General features: G+C 48.3%; 1 protein-coding gene across 3 annotated transcripts in view; it reads right to left on the bottom strand.

Moving 5' to 3' along the window:
• The window catches only part of STAP1 (signal transducing adaptor family member 1), a 228,863-nt gene extending 222,113 nt beyond the window's left edge, over positions 1-6,750 (bottom strand). The window contains exon 1 of one of the 3 annotated variants that reach the window (XM_063919925.1): positions 6,500-6,750. In XM_063919925.1, coding sequence (XP_063775995.1) covers positions 6,500-6,610 — 111 coding nt within the window. In that variant the 5' untranslated portion in view covers positions 6,611-6,750. The remainder of the gene's footprint in view (positions 1-6,499) is intronic. The other 2 variants (XM_063919923.1, XM_063919924.1) reach the window with 2 other exon arrangements.
• Positions 6,751-21,607: the final 14,857 nt, after the last annotated feature.

Raw genomic sequence — 21,607 nt, 5'->3', positions numbered from 1 at the left:
GGTTTTTCCCAACGGTTCACAATCATGTGGAAAACTTCTGGATGAAGTCCCCACTCTCCCGGGTGAAGGTCGTGTCTGCTGAGGAAATCTGCTTCCCAGTTGTCCACTCCCGGGATGAACACTGCTGACAGTGCTACGACATGATTCTCCGCCCAGCGCAGAATCCTTGCAGCTTCTGCCATTGCACTCCTGCTTCTCGTGCCGCCTTGTCGGTTTACGTGGGCGACTGCCGTGATGTTGTCGGACTGGATCAACACCGGCTGACCCTGAAGCAGCGATTTTGCCAGGCTTAGAGCATTGTAGATCGCTCTTAGCTCCAGTATATTTATGTGAAGAGACGTCTCCAGGTTTGACCACACGCCCTGGAAGTTTCTTCCCTTTGTGACTGCTCCCCAACCTCGTAGGCTGGCATCCGTAGTCACCAGGACCCAGTCCTGTATGCCGAATCTGCGGCCCACTAACAGATGGGCAGTCTGCAACCACCACAGGAGAGACAACCTTGTTCTCGGTGACAGTGTTATCCGCTGATGCATGTGCAGATGCTATCCGGACCATTTGTCCAGCAGATCCCACTGAAATGTTCGTGCATGGAATCTGCCGAATGGAATCGCTTCGTACGAAGCCACCATCTTTCCCAGGACTCTTGTGCATTGATGTACTGACACAGTTCCTGGTTTTAGGAGGTTCTTGACAAGTTCGGATAACTCCCTTGCTTTCTCTTCCGGGAGAAATACCTTTTTCTGAACCGTGTCCAGAATCATGCCCAGGAACAGCAGATGTGTTGTCGGGGTCAATTGAGATTTTGGAAGATTTAGAATCCACCCGTGTTGCTGAAGCACTACTTGTGTTAGCGCTACACCGACTTCCAGCTGTTCTCTGGACTTTGCCCTTATCAGGAGATCGTCCAAGTAAGGGATAATTAATACGCCTTTTCTTCGTAGAAGAACCATCATTTCGGTCATTACCTTGGTAAAGACCCGAGGGGCCGTGGACAACCCAAACGGCAGCGTTTGAAACTGATAATGACAGTCTTGTATCACGAACCTGAGATACCCTTGGTGTGAGGGGTAAATCGGGACATGTAGATAAGCATCTTTTATGTCCAAGGACACCATGAAGTCTCCTTCTTCCAGATTCGCTATCACTGCTCTGAGTGACTCCATCTTGAACTTGAATTTCTTTATGTACAGGTTCAAGGATTTCAGATTTAGAATAGGCCTTACCGAACCGTCCGGTTTCGGTACCACAAATAGTGTGGAATAATACCCCTTTCCCTGTTGTAGGAGGGGTACCTTGACTATCACCTGCTGAGAATACAGCTTGTGAATGGCTTCCAAAACCGACGTCCTTTCTGAGGGAGACGTTGGTAAAGCAGACTTTAGGAACCGGCGAGGGGGAGACCCTTCGAACTCCAGCATGCAACCCTGAGATACTATCTGCAGGACCCACGGGTCCACTTGTGAGTGAACCCATTGATTGCTGAAAATCTTGAGTCGACCCCCCACCGTTCCTGAGTCCGCTTGTAAAGCCCCAGCGATGGCTTTGTAGAAGCCGGGGCGGGCTTCTGTTCCTGGGCAGGGGCTGCTTGCTGCCCTTTCTTACCCTTTCCTCTGCCTCGCGGCAGATAAGACTGTCCTTTTGGTCGCTTTTTATAGGAGCGAAAGGACTGCGGCTGAAAAGACGGTGTCTTTTTCTGTTGGGAGGGGGTCTGAGGTAAAAAAGTGGATTTGCCGGCAGTTGCCGTGGCCACCAGGTCCGAAAGACCGACCCCAAACAATTCCTCTCCTTTATATGGCAATACTTCCATATGCCTCTTGGAATCCGCATCACCTGACCACTGTCGCGTCCATAAACTTCTTCTGGCAGATATGGACATCGCGCTTACTCCTGATGCTAGAGTACAAACATCCCTCTGAGCATCTCGCATATAAAGGAAAGCATCCTTTAATTGCTCTAGAGTCAATAAAATACTGTCCCTATCCAGGGTATCAATATTTTCAGTCAGAGAATCCAACCACACTACCCCAGCACTGCACATCCAGGCTGAGGCTATTGCCGGTCGCAGTATAACACCAGTATGTGTGTATATACTCTTCAGTGTAGTTTCCAGCCTCCTATCTGCTGGATCCTTGAGGGCGGCCGTATCAGGAGACGGCAACGCCACTTGCTTTGATAAACGTGTGAGCGCCTTATCCACCCTAGGGGGTGTTTCCCAGCGCGCCCTAACCTCTGGTGGGAAAGGGTATAATGCCAATAACTTCTTGGAAATTAGCAGTTTTCTATCGGGGTTAACCCACGCTTCATCACACACGTCATTCAATTCCTCTGATTCTGGAAAAAATACAGGTAGTTTTTTCACCCCCCACATAATACCCCTTTTTGAGGTACCAGCAGTATCAGAGATCTGCAAAGCCTCCTTCATTGCCGTGATCATATAACGTGTGGCCCTATTGGAAAATACGTTTGTTTCTTCACCGTCGACACTAGATTCATCTGTGTCGGTACCCGTGTCGACTGACTGAGGTAAAGGACGTTTTACAGCCCCTGACGGTGTCTGAGACGCCTGAACCGGTACTAACTGGTTTGCCGGGCGTCTTATTTCGTCAACTGACTTTTGTAATGTGCTGACATTATCACGTAATTCCATAACTAAAGCCATCCATTCCGGTGTCGACTCCCTAGGGGGTGACATTACCATCATCGGCAATTGCTCTGCCTCCACACCAACATCGTCCTCATACATGTCGACACACACGTACCGACACACAGCAGCCACACAGGGAATGCTCTAATCGAAGACAGGACCCCCTAGCCCTTTGGGGAGACAGAGGGAGAGTTTGCCAGCACACACCAAAAGCGCTATAAATGTATATAAACAACCCTAGAAGGTGTTGTTTACTATATATGCGCTCTTAATATATAAATATCGCCAATTTATGCCCCCCTTCTCTTTGTTACCCTGTTTCTGTAGTGCAGTGCAGGGGAGAGACCTGGGAGCCTTCCTCACCAGCGGAGCTGAGCAGGAAAATGGCGCTGAGTGCTGAGGAGAATAAGCTCCGCCCCTTTTTTGGCGGGCTTTTCCCCGGTTTTTAAGAAACTGGCCTGGGTTAAAATACATACATATAGCCTTAATGGCTATATGTGATGTATTTATTTTGCCACTAAAGGTAATTATATTGCTGCCCAGGGCGCCCCCAGCAGCGCCCTGCACCCTCCTGACTGAGTCAGTGAGCCGTGTGACAACAATGGCGCACAGCTGCCGTGCTGTGCGCTACCTTCAAGAAGACTGAGGAGTCTTCTGCCGCCTGCTTTCCGGACCTCCGTTCTGCCGTCTCTTCAGCGTCTGTAAGGGGGATCGGCGGCGCGGCTCCGGGACGAACCCCAGGCTGACCTGTGTTCCGACTCCCTCTGGAGCTAAGTGTCCAGTAGCCTAAGACTCCAATCCATCCTGCACGCAGGTGAGTTGGAAATCTCTCCCCTAAGTCCCTCGATGCAGTGATCCTGTTGCCAGCAGGAATCACTGAGATTGAAACCTAAAAAAAAAAACTTTTCTAAACAGCTCTTTAGGAGAGCCACCTAGATTGCACCCTCTCGGACGGGCACAAAAACCTAACTGAGGCTTGGAGGAGGGTCATAGGGGGAGGAGCCAGTACGCACCATGTGACCTAAAAGCTTTTTTAGATGTGCCCTGTCTCCTGCGGAGCCCGCTATTCCCCATGGTCCTGACGGAGTCCCAGCATCCACTAGGACGTTAGAGAAATGGGGACCTGTACCTGCCGCTATGTGTAAAATGGGGACCTGTGCCTGCCACAATGTGTAAAATGGGGACCTGTGCCTGCCACAATGTGTAAAATGGGGACCTGTACCTGCCGCTATGTGTAAAATGGGGACCTGTGCCTGCCGCAATGTGTAAAATGGGGACCTGTGCCTGCCGCAATGTGTAAAATGGGGACCTGTGCCTGCCACAATGTGTAAAATGGGGACCTGTGCCTGCCACAATGTGTAAAATGGGGACCTGTACCTGCCGCTATGTGTAAAATGGGGACCTGTGCCTGCCACAATGTGTAAAATGGGGACCTGTGCCTGCCACAATGTGTAAAATGGGGACCTGTACCTGCCGCTATGTGTAAAATGGGGACCTGTGCCTGCCACAATGTGTAAAATGGGGACCTGTGCCTGCCACAATGTGTAAAATGGGGACCTGTACCTGCCGCTATGTGTAAAATGGGGACCTGTGCCTGCCGCAATGTGTAAAATGGGGACCTGTGCCTGCCGCAATGTGTAAAATGGGGACCTGTGCACTATAAAAGGGGGCACATGGCTGGGCACTATAAAAGGGGGCACATGGCTGGGCACTTTAAAAGGGGGCAGATGGCTGGGCACATATAAGGCAGGTGGAGCGGTAAATTTTGGATAGACCTACAGATACAACCGGCCCTTTGATGGGGACCAAACTGCTGATGCGGCCCCCGATGAATTTGAGTTTGATACCCCTGTTCTACATCATAAAAGTGATACTCGACGGTCTCCTTTTTTAGCACTGTGATTGGACAAACGTGTCCATTCTGGGTTTAATCAGTTCAGTTCTCTTGTATTAGATTTCCTTCCTCTTGGAAGGTCATTTACAGGGGATCCGTTCAATTTGCCAGCTGTCAGGATCCCTGCGGTCAGGATGCTGAAATTGCAATCCCGACAGCCGGAATACCGGCGCACAGGAGCTATTTCCACTTGTGGGTGTCCACAACACCCGTAGAGTGGGAATAGAACCTGTGGCGAGTGCAGCAAGAGTACTCGCTCAGCTCGCCCCACTGCTGGCATTCTGCTGGGAGGGATGCATCTGTCGGGATACTGACAGTCGGCATCCCTCCCGGCGGACTTGCGTATGTAATCCATTTACAGTACTCAGTCACAAAGTATGTCTCGTACTTTTCATAAGATTGGCCTTAAACATATATTCTGTACTCTGTACATATTAGTTTTTAAATAATCATATGGAATATTGTTTTGTACTGAGAATTAATTTGCTGCACGTCTTAATGTATAATTATTATTATTATTATTATTTTTAATAGTAAATTAATAATACACAATAAAAAGGATAAAAAGTGTAGACAAAAAAGGGTGTGATACAGGATCCCGTCATACCACTCAGCACTTTAGCTAACAGCTGGCATTCTAATGTTCTGTCCAAGAGATCTGCACAAGTAATTCCAAGTTCTACTGACTACTGTATGGAAATAGGGAAGACAGCTCCTGAATGGATAGAAATGTTTGATCCATTCAATAGCGATGATCACCCACCTCCTATCCCAGCTGTTTGATCAGTTAGAATGAGTTGGGACTGTGCAGTTCTTTCAGTCCATTAACACTGAGATTCCTAACTACAGTAGCAAATGTTGTTATTATAGTCATAGACCTGAAGCACTAGCACATTAAGACTCTCATGAACACATGAACACCCTGATATAACACTCCCCCCCCCCCCCCCTTTCCCCCCATCCCATACGGCTTCTGCAAATTGTTGGCATATTTAATCCTACTGGCAAAGTTTCCATATTACTGCTTATATGTAAGAATAAAAAAGGAAGAAAATGGATTCAGGATGCATTGATTTACTAGTAGTATGTACTGTAGGTGTCCATGCCATGATAATGTGTGGTACACCACCTTTTCTTTTCTAGAAAAATCAATAATGGGCTCATTACAAAGTTCACCTGCTAGCGTATAATCAGTATGTGTTTTAGTTATGATGGGCATTACGACTGCAGCAAAACAGTATACTGTATGTGTAAAAAAAAAAAAGATGTTTTTTACAGTTTTCTAAAGCTAGGTACATACTATACATCTACTGAGCCAATTTGCCAATAACCTCATGATCCGTATATTATGTAGTGTGTAGGCATGAGCATTTGGCAAAACAACCATAAAATGGTTCAAAAACTTCCTGCAGCGCTACTCGTTGATTATCCGATCTTTTGGCCGTGACAACAAATATTGTCCCAAATTTGCCAGTATTGTGCAGCGTGTGTACATTCTCAGTAATCTGCACATATTTCCTACATCTTATCCTGATTATCCCATCCTCCCTGTAGGCGGACATATGCAAATTCAGTGTGGTGTAGAAGAAAACCGCAAACTTAAAAAAAAATAATGCTCAATATGTAGTGCACATATCGGATCTTTGCAGTGGCAGAAAAATCAACCCGTTTGTCAGTTCGAACCCAAAAATGGCATATTGTGTACCTAGTATTAGAATAACTTCTGTTTTATAAAATAATATTAAAAGTAACAGACATGAAAATATCAGTTTTCTTAGTCTTCATTTTAAACAAAATAAATTAGAATAATTTCCTTAAGACATAACTGTCTGATAAATACACATTGTCAGAATGTTAAATTATAAAGTCAGTAGCCTCCCTTCTGTCACAAGTCTGCCTGTGCGTACTACAACATAAGACACTGATCACCTGGGCACAGAGAACCTGGTTACTACACTTACATTGCTTTTGTTTCGTTTAATCCACAGGAAGCCATCATAGTATAGAGGCAGTGATGTCAGCTTAGCCCTTTGCTGAGAAATCCTTCTTGGTGCTGGTTCGACAACTGCCATAATTTAAGTTTGTTTACCCTTAATGTCAGTCAGCTCGTCATGTAGCTGGCCTCTGAGAGTATGAAGTACAATGTGTCTTCGTGTACAAGGAAGTCCAGACAAAAAAACATACATACAGATTGCTGTTGCTTTGCCCAACCCATATCTGCTGAGAGGAGGAGAGAAAGGTAAAAGGCCATTTCTCTAACGTCCTAGTGGATGCTGGGGACTCCGTAAGGACCATGGGGAATAGACGGGCTCCGCAGGAGACATGGGCACTTAAGAAAGAATTTAGATTCTGGTGTGCTCTGGCTCCTCCCTCTATGACCCTCCTCCAGACCTCAGTTTGAATCTGTGCCCGGACGAGCTGGGTGCTGTTCAGTGAGTTCTCCTGAGCTTGCTGTAAGAAAGTATTTTGTTAGTTTTTTTTATTTTCAGGGAGCTCTGCTGGCAACAGACTCCCTGCATCGTGGGACTGAGGGGAGAGAAGCAGCCCTACTCTCTGCAGATAGGTCCTGCTTCTTAGGCTACTGGACACCATTAGCTCCAGAGGGATCGTACACAGGATCTCACCCTCGTCGTCCGATCCCAGAGCCGCGCCGCCGCCCCCCTCGCAGAGCCGGAAGACAGAAGCCGGGTCAAAGAAGCAAGAAGACTTCGAAATCGGCGGCAGAAGACTCCAGTCTTCACTGAGGTAGCGCACAGCACTGCAGCTGTGCGCCATTGCTCCCACACACACCCACATACTCCGGTCACTGTAAGGGTGCAGGGCGCAGGGAGGGGGCAGCAATTTAGGACCTCTTTGGCAAAAGTTTGCATATATACAGTTGGGCACTGTATATATGTATGAGCCCCCGACAAAAATTGTATATAAAAGCGGGACAGAAGCCCGCCGCTGAGGGGGCGGGGCTTCTTCCTCAGCACTCACCAGCGCCATTTTTTCTCCACAGCTCCGCTGAGAGCAAGCTCCCCAGGCTCTCCCCTGCAGATACACGGTAGAAGAGGGTAAAAAGAGAGGGGGAACACATAATTTGGCGCAAAAAAGCAATATAACAGCGGCTACTGGGTTAACATTAAGTTACTGTGTTATTCCTGGGTTATATAGCGCTGGGGTGTGTGCTGGCATACTCTCTCTCTGTCTCTCCAAAGGGCCTTGTGGGGGAACTGTCTTCAAACAGAGCATTCCCTGTGTGTGTGGTGTGTCGGTACGCTTGTGTCGACATGTTTGACGAGGAAGGCTATGTGGAAACAGAGCGGGAGCAAATGAATGTGGTGTCTCCGCCGACGGCGCCGACACCTGATTGGATGGATATGTGGAAGGTTTTAAATTATAATGTTAATTCCTTGCATAAAAGGTTGGATAAAGCTGAAACCTTAGGACAGTCAGGGTCTCAGCCCGTGCCTGATCCTATGTCGCAGAGGCCGCCAGGGTCTCAGAAGCGCCCACTATCCCAAATTGTTGACACAGATACCGACATGGATTCTGACTCCAGTGTCGATTACGATGATGCAAAGTTACAGCCTAAATTGGCTAAATCCATCCGTTATATGATTATAGCAATTAAGGATGTGTTGCACATCACAGAGGAAACCCCAGTCCTTGACAAGAGGGTTCATATGTATGGGGAAAAAAGGCAGGTGGTGACCTTCCCCCCTTCACACGAGCTAAATGAGTTATGTGAAAAGGCTTGGGAATCTCCAGATAAAAAACTGTAGATTTCCAAACGGATGCTTATGGCGTATCCTTTCCCGCCAACGGACAGGTTACGCTGGGAATCCTCCCCTAGGGTGGACAAAGCTTTAACACGCTTATCCAAGAGGGTAGCCCTGCCGTCACAGGATACGGCCACCCTAAAAGATGCTGCGGATAGAAAGCAAGAGGGTACCCTGAAGTCCATTTATACACATTCAGGTACCTTACTAAGGCCGGCAATTGCGTCGGCCTGGGTGTATAGTGCTGTAGCAGCATGGACGGATACCTTATCTGTGGAACTTGATACCTTAGACAAGGATACTATATTAATGACCCTGGGGCATATAAAAGACGCTGTCCTATATATGAGAGATGCTCAAAGAGACATTAGCCTACTGGGCTCTAGAATAAATGCAATGTCGATTTCTGCCAGAAGGGTCCTGTGGACTCGGCAATGGACAGGTGATGCCGACTCAAAAAGGCACATGGAGGTTTACCTTACAAGGGTGAGGAATTGTTTGGGGAGGGTCTCTCGGACCTGGTCTCCACAGCTACTGCTGGAAAGTCTAATTTTTTGCCATATGTTTCCTCACAACCTAAGAAAGCACCGTATTACCAAATGCAGTCCTTTCGATCACAAAAAGGCAAGAAAGTCCGAGGTGCGTTCTTTCTTGCAAGAGGCAGGGGCAGAGGAAGGAAGCTGCACAACACAGCTAGTTCCCAGGAACAGAAGTCCTCCCCAGCTTCCACTAAATCCACTGCATGACGCTGGGGCTCCACAGGCGGAGCTAGGCCCGGTGAGGGCGCGTCTCCGAAATTTCAGCCACAAGTGGGTTCACTCCCAGGTGGATCCCTGGGCAATAGATATTGTGTCTCAGGGATACAAGCTGGAATTCGAAGAGATGCCCCCTCACCGATACCTCAAATCGACCCTGCCAGCTTCCCCCTTAGAGAGGGAAATAGTGTTAACTGCAATTCACAAATTGTATCTTCAACAGGTGGTGGTCAAGGTTCCCCTCCTTCAACAAGGAAAGGGTTATTATTCGACCATGTTTGTGGTACCGAAACCGGACGATTCGGTCAGACCCATATTGAATTTAAAATACCTGAACATATACCTGGAAAGGTTCAAGTTCAAGATGGAATCGCTCAGAGCGGTCATCGCAAGCCTGGAAGGGGGGGATTTTATGGTGTCTCTGGACATAAAGGATGCATACCTTCATGTCCCCATTTAGCCACCTCATCAGGCGTACCTCAGATTTGTGGTACAGGATTGTCATTACCAATTTCAGACGTGGCCGTTTGGTCTCTCCACGGCACCGAGAATATTTACCAAGGTAATGGCGGAAATGATGGTACTCCTGCGGAAGCAAGGGGTCACAATTATCCCATACTTGGACGATCTCCTCATAAAGGCGAGGTCCAGAAAGCAGTTGCTGATCAGCGTAGCACGCTCTCTGGAAGTGTTACGACAACACGGCTGGATTCTAAATATTCCAAAGTTGCAGTTGATTCTGGACACAGACCAGAAGAGGGTTTATCTCCCGATGGAGAAGGCTCAAGAGCTCATGACACTGGTCAGAAACCTATTGAAACCAAAACAGGTGTCGGTGCATCACTGCACGCGAGTCCTGGGAAAGATGGTGGCATCATACGAGGCCATTCCCTTCGGCAGGTTCCATGCGAGGACCTTTCAATGGGATCTACTGGACAAATGGTCCGGATCACATCTTCAGATGCATCGGTTAATCACCCTATCCCCCAGGGCCAGGGTGTCTCTCCTGTGGTGGCTGCAGAGTGCTCACCTCATTGAGGGCTGCAGATTCGGCATTCAGGACTGGGTCCTGGTGACCACGGATGCAAGCCTCCGAGGGTGGGGGGCAGTCACACAGGGAAGACATTTCCAAGGTCTGTGGTCAAGTCAGGAGACTTGCCTCCACATCAACATCCTGGAACTAAGGGCCATATACAGCGCCCTACGCCAAGCGGAGTCCCTACTTCGCGACCACCCGGTTCTGATTCAGTCAGACAAATCACTGCAGTGGCTCATGTAAACCGCCAAGGCGGCACAAGGAGCAGGGTGGCGATGGTAGAAGCCACCAGAATTCTTCGCTGGGCGGAGAATCACGTAAGCGCACTGTCAGCAGTGTTCATTCCGGGAGTGGACAACTGGGAAGCAGACTTCCTCAGCAGGCACGACCTCCACCCGGGAGAATGGGGACTTCATCAAGAAGTTTTCGCGCAGGTTGCAAGTAGGTGGGAACTGCCACAGGTGGACATGATGGCATCCCGCCTCAACAAAAAGCTACAGAAGTATTGCACCAGGTCAAGAGACCCTCAGGCGATAGCTGTGGACGCACTGGTGACGCTGTGGGTGTTCACGTCGGTCTATGTATTTCCTCCTCTTCCTCTCATGGCCAAGGTGCTGAGAATCATAAGAAAAAGAGGAGTGAGAACAATACTCATTGTTCCGGATTGGCCAAGAAGGACTTGGTATCCAGATCTGCAAGAAATGCTCACAGAGGACCCGTGGCCTCTGCCTCTAAGACAGGACTTGTTGCAACAGGGGCCCTGTCTGTTCCAAGACTTACAGCTGCTGCGTTTGACGGCATGGCGGTTGAACGCCGGATCCTAGCAGAAAAAGGCATTCCGGATTAGGTCATTCCTACGCTGATAAAGGCTAGGAAGGACGTGACGGCTCAACATTATCACCGTATATGGCTAAAATATGTTGCTTGGTGTGAGGCCAGGAATGCCCCTACGGAGGAATTTCAGCTGGGCCGTTTCCTTCACTTCCTACAGTCGGGATTGACTTTGGGCCTAAAATTGGGTTCCATTAAGGTCCAGATTTCGGCCCTATCCATTTTCTTTCAAAAAGAACTGGCTTCTCTGCCTGAAGTTCAGACGTTTGTAAAGGGAGTGCTGCATATTCAGCCCCTTCTTGTGCCTCCAGTGGCACCTTGGGATCTTAACGTGGTGTTGAGTTTCCTGAAATCACACTGGTTTGAACCACTCAAGACGGTGGAATTGAAATATCTCACGTGGAAGGTGGTCATGCTACTAGCCTTGGCTTCAGCTAGGCGTGTGTCAGAATTGGCGGCTTTGTCACATCAAAGCCCTTATCTGGTTTTCCATGCGGATAGAGCAGAATTGCGGACCCGCCCACAATTTCTGCCAAAAGTGGTTTCATCCTTTCATATAAACCAACCTATTGTGGTGCCTGTGGCTACTACTGACTTGGAGGATTCAGAGTTACTGGATGTGGTCAGGGCTTTGAAGGTTTATGTAGCCAGAACGGCTAGGGTCAGGAAAACAGAATCTTTGTTTATCCTGTATGCTTCGAACAAGCTTGGGGCGCCTGCTTCAAAGCAGACTATTGCTCGCTGGATCTGTAACACGATTCAGCAGGCTCATTCTGCGGCTGGATTGCCGCTGCCTAAATCAGTTAAGGCCATTCCACAAGGAAGGTGGGCTCTTCTTGGGCGGCTGCCCGAGGGGTCTCGGCATTACAGCTTTGCCGAGCGGCTACTTGATCAGGTTCAAACACCTTTGCAAAGTTCTACAAGTTTGATACCCTGGCTGAGGAGGACCTTGTGTTTGCTCATTCGGTGCTGCAGAGTCATCCGCACTCTCCCGCCCGTTTGGGAGCTTTGGTATAATCCCCATGGTCCTTACGGAGTCCCCAGCATCCACTAGGACGTTAGAGAAAATAAGATTTAACTTTTCGGTAAATCTATTTCTCGTAGTCCGTAGTGGATGCTGGGCGCCCGTCCCAAGTGCGGACTTCTTCTGCAATGCTTGTATATAGTTATTGCTTAAATAAGGGTTATGTTATAGTTGCATCAGGGTTGATCTGATGCTCTGTTGTTGTTCATACTGTTAACTGGGTAAGGTTATCACAAGTTATACGGTGTGATTGGTGTGGCTGGTATGTATCTTGCCCTGGATTACCAAAATCCTTTCCTTGTACTGTCAGCTCTTCCGGGCACAGTTTCTCTAACTGAGGTCTGGAGGAGGGTCATAGAGGGAGGAGCCAGAGCACACCATAATCTAAATTATTTCTTAAAGTGCCCATGTCTCCTGCGGAGCCCGTCTATTCCCCATGGTCCTTACGGAGTCCCCAGCATCCACTACGGACTACGAGAAATAGATTTACCGGTAAGTAAAATCTTATTTTCTGTGCCCAAATTCCATCTCTCTCATCAGAAAGTAGCAGCAGGTTAGAGGAATTTCCAGGAATTTGATGATTCTCTCTGGGCACAGATTCTGCTTTCTTAGGGGTCTATTTACTAAGAGTTGCATGAAGATAAAGTCGCTGGAGATAAAGTACCAGCCAGTCGGCTTCTGACTACCATGTCACAGGCTGTATTTGAAAAATGACAGTTAGGAGCCGATTGGCTGGTAGTTTATCTGATTGACAGGTAGAGGCGGTCGTGGGGAATAGTCCCTGTTATTCGGCATGCCGACTGTCGGGACTGTAAGGGGGCAGGATTCCGGTTTCAGTATTGTGATCGGCAGTCTCCTAACCGCTGGTCACGTAACTACTTCCCTGTAAAATCAATCACTAGAAGAATTAGCATAGCTTGGAGTTTTACTGAGAAACATTATGGATACATGCAGTAAATGTCTAGAAACTAAGGTTGTTATGGTTGTCTCTTAACAGTAATGTTGATCTCAAACTGGTTTAAAGTGGCCTATGTGGAGGAAAAAAAATCACCAAAAATGTAGATGGCTTCTGGCGAACAATCACTGTATGATGTAACTGGTACAGTATGCATGTGAACGTACACTAAGGGTCACATTCAGTTAGCAGTAATTTACTACGCAGTAGCCTACAAAGCCAAGTTGCAAGGGCGCCATATCCCGCCGCCGCGCAGACCATGCCCGCCGGCATCCCAGTCCCTGCTGACTGATCCAGTCAGAGGTGTTCTGGGCCCTAGCAATTGGTGAGTTTCAGAGCCAGCATCCACACAGCATGCCATTTGCCTGCATGACCATGCATGTTAAGGTAACCCATGTGTATTCAGTGATTCACATGCATTTTACTAACATAGGGCCTTATTCAAAAAGTTAGCAATTGGGCAAAACCATGTTGTACTGCAGGTGTGGCAGATGTAACATGTGCAGAGAGATTTAGATTTGGATGTGGTGTGTTCATACTGAAATCTAAATTGCAGTGTAGGAATAAAGCAGCCAGTATTTACACTGCACAGAAACAATATAACCAGAACTATACCAATATAAGTCAAAATTTGCCAGACCCCATTTGGCCCGTTCTTCAGGCTCTGCCAGCTCATAAGGAAGGTTTTATTTGGAAGTATTAAATTAAATTTAAATGATAGAAAATAGGTGTCTGGCAGGGCCCTTGGCGCCTGCGTTAGACGGACTAACGGGTATTCCACCTCTACTTTTTTTTAATAATGTTTTTATTCAAGAAAACATAGATATAGTCGTTACAGGCATAACTAATATTATAAAAAAATGGTACGGCATAAGTCGGTACGTAAGATATAACAGGGTACAAGTCATGAGAACAATAGCACATACATTGGGGTGAGACTCAATAATCAAAAGGCTTATTGACATGTAGTCTAGGAGAAGCACATAACCAAAATAGACACATTAATAAAAAGGCAGGCTGGATTCCGGTATGGTTAAAAGGGGGGCGTGCCCTTGTCCAAGACTTCTAGATTATTCCAGGTGTACAGTCTAACTGCATTTGGCACCAATCCTTTAGTCGAGTATGGTAAAGTGAGTAAGTAGGGCAACCATATATTTAAAAAAATTTGCGATCTAGATTCAACGTCTAAGAAACATTCAGACCAATCCAACTGGTATAAATAAAGAAGGCGAGGAGAGAGAAAGAGAGAAAGAAACAGGTTCAAACGTAATCCACTGTGATAGGATAGTTTTTCCGATGCAGCTGCCACCCTGGATAATAAAAGGCGATTACCTTTAGAGATGGAAAGGGAATTAGAACAAGGATAGTGGTTCCATAAAGTCCGCCTCTACTCTTATTTATAAGATACTCCAGTGTACTGTAGTGTACTGTGTTCACTGAGAAGGTGCGTACAAATGGGATCAGTGTTGTTTTCATTACCGCATTATTGCTTTGAATCATCAAATTTCATGATCACCCTATGTTTTCCCTCCTGGACAGGATAGGAGAAACATCATACAAATGGATTTTGACCATTGTTTAAAACCATTAATGAATGCATTCAGGGTCATAACTAGGAATGTGCATGTAGTGCCGTTGTCCAGGTTGTAGAGCCCTTGCAGCTTCACAGTCGCTGTTCGATGGCACCTGCCCAGCGGCACTCTCTACTTAGAGCTGGTGGCCAAACATCCTAGGTGTAATGTCATGATTACACATATTTGGGGGGTGGGGCCAGTACAGGGCGGTATAGAGCCCTACTCTGACCCTGAATGCAATATCAGCTCTGTCTGGAGTCCTACCTATCACAATAGTATTCAGTCAGGTGGCCAATAGTAACCATGTCAGTACAGGCTGAGTATCCCATATCCAAATATTCAGAAATATGGAATATTCCGAAATACGGATTTTTTTTGAGTGAGACAGAGATAGTGAAACCTTTGTTTTCTGATGGCTCCGTGTACACAAACTTTGTTTAATACACAAAGTTATTAAAAATATTGTATTAAATGACCTTCAGGCTGTGTGTATAAGGTATATATGAAACCTAAATGAATTGTGTGTATGCGCACAAAAGGAGATTTATGGTAAGAACTTACCCTTGTTAAATCTCTCTGCGAGGCAGACTGGAGTCCACAGGTAATAACATCGGGGTGTAGAGTTGGATCTTGATCCGAGGCACCAACAGGCTAAAAGCTTTGACTGTTCCCAAGATGCTCAGCGCCGCCTCCTCTATAACCCCACCTCCAAGCACAGGAGCTCAGTTTTGTCAAGCATCCTGGGAGGTGGAAGTATTGAAAGCATAGAACATTATGAACGTGTTCACTGAGGACCACATAGCCGCCTTGCACAATTGTTCAAGGGTCGCACCATGGCGGGACGCCCAAGAAGGTCCAACCGACCGAGTAGAATGGGATTTGATGGTAGCAGGGGCTGCAATGCCAGCCTGTACATAAGCATGTGCAATCACCATTCTAATCCATCTGGCCAAGGTCTGCTTGTTAGCAGGCCAGCCACGTTTGTGAAAACCAAACAGTACAAAGAGAATCAGACTTCCTAACGGAGGCTGTCCTCTTCACATAATACGGAGAGCCCGTACCACACCCAAAGACCGCTCTTTGGAGGATAAATCCGGAGAGACAAAGGACGGAACCACAATCTCCTGGTCAAGGTGGATAGATGACACCACCTTAGGTAGATAACCAGGGCGCGTTCGAAGAACCGCCTGGTCATGGTGAAAAATCAGATAGGGGGACCTACAAGACAAGGCACCCAAATCTGATACCCGTCTAGCAGAGGCAATAGCCAGCAGAAACAAGACCTTGAGGGAAAGCCACTTAAGGTCCTCAGATTCAAGAGGTTCAAACGGAGACTCTTGCAAAGCCTCCAGAACCACCGACAAATCCCAAGGAGACACAGGTGGGACATAGGGAGGTTGAATCCGTAAAACACCCTGAGTGAATGTATGAACATCAGGCAGAGTTGCAATTTTTCTCGGAAACCATACCGACAAGGCAGAAATATGAACCTTGAGGGAGGCCAGCCAAAGGCCCAAGTCCAGGCCCTGTTGTAGGAAAGCCAAAAGTTTGGCCGTACTAAACTTGTAAATGTCATGATTGTTATATGTGCACCAAGCAAAGTAAGAATTCCAGACCCTATGGTAAATCTCAGCAGAAGCCGGCTTACGGGCCTTCAACATAGTTTGAATGACTGCCTCAGAAAATCCTTTGGCCCTCAGTACGGAATCTTCAAGAGCCACGCCGTCAAAGCCAGTTGGGCCAAATCCTGGTAAACACAAGGGCCCTGAACGAGGAGGTCTGGTTGTTGCAGAAGCAGAAGCGGGCGCTGTAACGAGAGACCCTGTAGGTCTGAGAACCAATGCCGTCTGGGCCACGCTGAAGCTATTAGAAGAAGGATTCCTACTTCTTGCTTGAACTTCCTCACTACTCTGGGCAGGAGTGACACCGGAGGAAACACGTACGGCTGCCGAAAGTTCCATGGAATTGCCAGTATATCCACGAACGCCGCTTGAGGATCCCTTGTTCTTGCTCCGAAGACCGGAACCTTGTGATTGTGTCGAGACGCCATCAGGTCTACATCTGGTAGGCCCCACTTGTCCACTAGGAGTTGAAATACTTCTGGATGAAGGCTCCACTCTCCGGCGTGTACATCCTGATGACTGAGGAAGTCCATTTCCCAATTGAGGACCCCCGGAATGAACACTGCCGATATGGCTGGCAGATGGCGTTCCGCCCATTGATGAATCTTTGACACTTCCATCATTGCCATGCGGCTTCGAGTGCCGCCTTGATGATTTATGTACGCCACCGTGGTGGCGTTGTCTGGCTGTACTTGAACAGGCCTGTGCAGTACCAGATGCGAGGCCAGTTTCAGAGCATTGAACACTGCCCGCAATTCCAGAATGTATATCGGGAGGATTGACTCCCTGGTCAACCGACCCTGAAGAGAGTGTTTCTCCAACACCACGCCCCAACCCCTCAGACTGGCATCCGTCGTCTGAAGGACCCAGTTGGAGATCCAGAAGGGACGACCCCTGCTCAATTGTTGGTTCTGCAGCCACCAGGTCAGTGACAGATGGAACTCCCGGAGACAAGGAAATAATTTGAGACCTGATCTGGTGAGGCAGGCCGTCCCACTTGGCAAGAATCAGTTTCTGCAGAGGGCGGGAATGAAATTGAGCATACTCCACCATGTCGATAGCCGACACCATGAGGCCTAGTACTTGCATCGCCAAGTGTATCGACACACGCGGACAAAAGAGGAAGCAACGTATCTTGTCCTGAAGCTTCAGGACTTTCTCCTGTGACAAAAACAACCTCTGGTTGTGTGTGTCCCAACAATGCTCCCAGATGCACCATGCTCTGGGCAGGGACCAGGGAGGATTTCATCCAGTTGATTGGCCACCCATGGGCTTGCAGAAACTGGACCGTCAAATCCAAATTACGGAAGAGAACTTCTGAGGAATTGGCCAGGATCAGCAGTTCGTCCAGACACGTCAGGATCCGGATGCCCCGACGGCGAAATGAAGCCATTATAACTGGCATGACCTTGGTGAAAATTTGCGGAGCCGTGGTCAGACCAAACGGAATTGGGGAGATTGCCAATAGCAAACCGCAGGTATTGCTGATGTGACATGGCAGTAGGGATATGCAGGTAAGCATCCTGTATATCCAGGGATACCATATAGTCCTCTGGTTCCAAAGCCAGGACAATAGAGCGAAGGGTCTCCATACAAAACTTGGAGACCCTCACAAACTTGTTCAAAGATTTGAGGTTGAGAATGAGCCGGGATGAACCATTCGGTTTGGTGACTTTGAACAGCGTTGAATAGTACCCCCTGCCCCTCTCAGCCAAAGGCAACGGCACTACCACTCCGGTGTCCAGGAGGGATTGTACCACTAAGCGGAGAGTTGGTGCCTTCACCTGATCCAAAGGGATGTCCGCCAGGCAACAGCGAGGATGGGGACGTGTCTTGAAGGATATAGCGTATCCGTGAGTGACGACTTCCTGTACCCAAGCATCTGAAGTGGTCTTTAACCATACCTGGGTGAACTGTAGAAGTCGGCCTCCCTCCCTAGGATCCCCTAGGGGGAGGCCCACCCTGTCATACTGCAGGCTTGTCAGAGTTGGAAGCAGGCTGATGGGCAGCCCAGGCACGTTTAGGCTTGGTGGTTTTGGAAGTGCAAGACTTTTTCGGGTATGTCTGACCCTTTGCTTTACCCGGAGGGCGAAAGGAACGAAAAGAAGTACTCTTAGCCTTCGGGGCCGAAGGAATAGTACTAGGCAGACATGCGGTTTTAGCAGACGCCAAGTCAGCGACAATCTTATTGAGATCCTCACCAAAGAGCATGTTTCCTTTAAACGGTAGCACCTCCAAGTTTTTCTTAGTCCAAGTCCACCGACCAGGACTGCAACCAGAGAATTCGGCGAGCCAAAATGGATGTCGTAGCAGCCTTAGCCGCCAGAACACCTGCATCTGAAACTGCTTCTTTAATGTAATGAGATTGCAGTGACAATATAAGAGCGACATTGTCTGGCATGTTCAGAAAAATTAGACGGAAACTCAGCCTCTATTTCCTGAGCTCACGCCTCAATAGTTTCTGCAGCCCAAGTAGCAGCAATGGTGGGCCTGTGCACAGCCCCTGCAAGGGTATAAATAGCTTTTAAGCAGCCCTCCACATGCTTATCCGTCGGCTCCTTGAGAGAAGTGACGTAGTGACAGGCAGAGCAGATGACACCACCATGCTGACAGGGAGTGAGGGAGACAGAGATATGCAGCTCCAGGGCAGGAACATTTACTCTAAATGACGCCCAGGGGCTGGGGGAGGGGCTACAGGCCAGAGCCTTATCCCCTTGCTGGACTTCACCTCCGGGTGCTGCGGGCCTTAATAAAATGGATTATAGCCTAATCCGACCTGTGCCCTTGCCCTGGTGGTCTAGTGCGGTCCCTGTACTGCCACAGTGTCCACGCCAGCGCGTGCGGCCCGCCTCCTAATGGCCACGGCGGATCGCGATTTCCAGCAGGTCCTGCTTGGGGGACCCTCTAACCTCCTCCCTGAGTGCGGCCACGCAATCCCGGAGAACTTCGGTTAGTGTGTGTGCCCTGGGTGAAGAACCGGAGCCTCCGCTGTAAGTACCCGGCAACCAGGGATGTGGGAGTATACAGCGCCACTGGGGGAGGTGATGGAGCTGCAGCAGGAGAGATCAGAATGATATCTAGCACTAGAGTGCCTCTGCTGTAGCCCTTGAAGTCTTATATCTTCTTGAAAATAGCTCTTAGGGCTGCTGGAGCAGCCCTGCCTGTTAGCTGCCTGCACTGCAGGCACCAACTTACAAACTGAGCTCCTGTGCACAAAGGCGGGGTTATAGAGGAGCGGTGCTGAGCATCTTGGGAACAGTCAAAGCTTTTAGCCTGTTGGTGCCTCGGATAAAGATCCTACTCTACACCCCGATGTTATTCCCTGTGGAATACCAGTGTACCCCGCTGCAGAAACTTTGTTTAATGCACAAACTTATTACAAATATTGGCTAAAATGACCTTCAGGCTGTGTGTATAAGGTGTATATGAAACATAAATGCATTCTGTGCTTAGACTTAGGTCCCATCGACATATCTCATTATGGAGTGCAATTATTCCAAAATACGGAAAAATCCGATATCCAAAATACTTCTGGTCCCAAAAGCATTTTGGACATGGGATACTCAACCTGTATATGCATAATGTCAACACCACAATGTTGATATTAGACTGTCAAAATGGTTCAACTGTTGACAGACATCATCTTCAAAATGTCACCATGTGAAATGTCACACGGCCTAACATGGGCCCTCATTCCGAGTTGTTAGCTCGGTAATTTTCTTCGCATCGCAGCGATTTTCCACTAATTGCGCATGCGCAATGTTCGCACTGCGACTGCGCCAAGTAAATTTGCTAAGAAGTTTGGTATTTTACTCACGGCATTACCAGTTTTTTTCTTCGTTCTGGTGATCCTATATGATTGACAGGAAGTGGGTGTTTCTGGGCGGAAACTGGCCGTTTTATGGGAGTGTGTGAAAAAACGCTGCCGTTTCTGGGAAAAACGCGGGAGTGGCTGGAGAAACGGGGGAGTGTCTGGGCGAACGCTGGGTGTGTTTGTGACGTCAAACCAGGAATGAAACTGACTGAACTGATCGCAGTGGCAGAGTAAGTATCGAGCTACTTAGAAACTGCAAAGAAATTTCTATTCGCAATTTTGAGAATCTTTCGTTCGCAATTTTGCTACGCTAAGATTCACTCCCAGTAGGCGGCGGCTTAGCGTGTGCAATGCTGCTAAAAGCAGCTTGCGAGCGAACAACTCGGAATGAGGGCCATGGTTAGAGTTATGTGCTGCAGGGAAAGTTAGGCTTTGGGGGAGGGAGGTTAGAGTTAGGCACTAGGGGGAGGGTTAGGGATTACTGTTATGGATACATCAGAGGTGTGACCTGGAACTGCACTGCACGTGACTGCTGGGACCCGGAAGAAGACGCTGGAGAAGCTGCAACTGCTTGGAGAAGACACTAGACCACCAGAAGACACTAGACCACCAGGGACAGTTTGTTGACAGGTCATCATTCCAACATATCATCATTGTGGATATGATGAACGTCAACTTGGTCACTGTAAACATGCTAAGCATGCTGACAGTTCGACCATGACTGTTGACATGATAGCTGTCGACAAACCATACCACACCCATCCCAATTCTAAACATCAATGAAAGAAACACAAAGCTCCCCAGTATTTCTGCGCTACATGCAAAATTGGCACTTATGTTACCTGAATGGTAAAAGTTGGGGGAAAGGAGGAGTGTTTCTAATAAATCCTTATTTCTCTGACGTCCTAAGTGGATGCTGGGACTCCGTAAGGACCATGGGGAATAGCGGCTCCGCAGGAGACTGGGCACAACTAAAAGAAAGCTTTAGACTACTGGTGTGCACTGGCTCCTCCCACTATGACCCTCCTCCAGACTTCAGTTAGAATCTTGTGCCCGGCTGAGCTGGATGCACACTAGGGACTCTCCTGAGCTCCTAGAAAGAAAGTATATTTTAGGTTTTTTATTTTACAGTGAGATCTGCTGGCAACAGACTCAACTGCAGCGAGGGACTAAGGGGAGAAGAAGCGAACCTACCTAACTGGTGGTAGCTTGGGCTTCTTAGGCTACTGGACACCATTAGCTCCAGAGGGATCGAACACAGGACCCGACCTCGATCGTTCGGTCCCGGAGCCGCGCCGCTGGCCACCTTACAGAGCCAGAAGCAAGAAGTGTTCCGGAAAATCGGCGGCAGAAGACTTCTGTCTTCAACAAGGTAGCGCACAGCACTGCAGCTGTGCGCCATTGCTCCTCATGCACACCTCACACTCCGGTCACTGATGGGTGCAGGGCGCTGGGGGGGGGGGGGGGGCGCCCTGAGGGCAATATAATACACCTTGGCTGGCAAATCTACACCATATATAGACAGGAAGGCTATATAGGTGTAAAAATACCCCTGCCAGAATTCCAGAAAAAGCGGGAGAAGTCCGCCGGAAAAGGGGCGGGGCCATCTCCCTCGGCACACTGGCGCCATTTTTCCCTCACAGCTCCGCTGGAAGGACGCTCCGTGGCTCTCCCCTGCAGTGTCAAGCTACATA

This window comes from Pseudophryne corroboree, chromosome 1 (genome assembly GCF_028390025.1).
Source record: "Pseudophryne corroboree isolate aPseCor3 chromosome 1, aPseCor3.hap2, whole genome shotgun sequence".
In the NCBI taxonomy this organism is placed as follows: domain Eukaryota; kingdom Metazoa; phylum Chordata; class Amphibia; order Anura; family Myobatrachidae; genus Pseudophryne; species Pseudophryne corroboree.
This window is presented reverse-complemented; position numbering and strand designations above follow the sequence as displayed.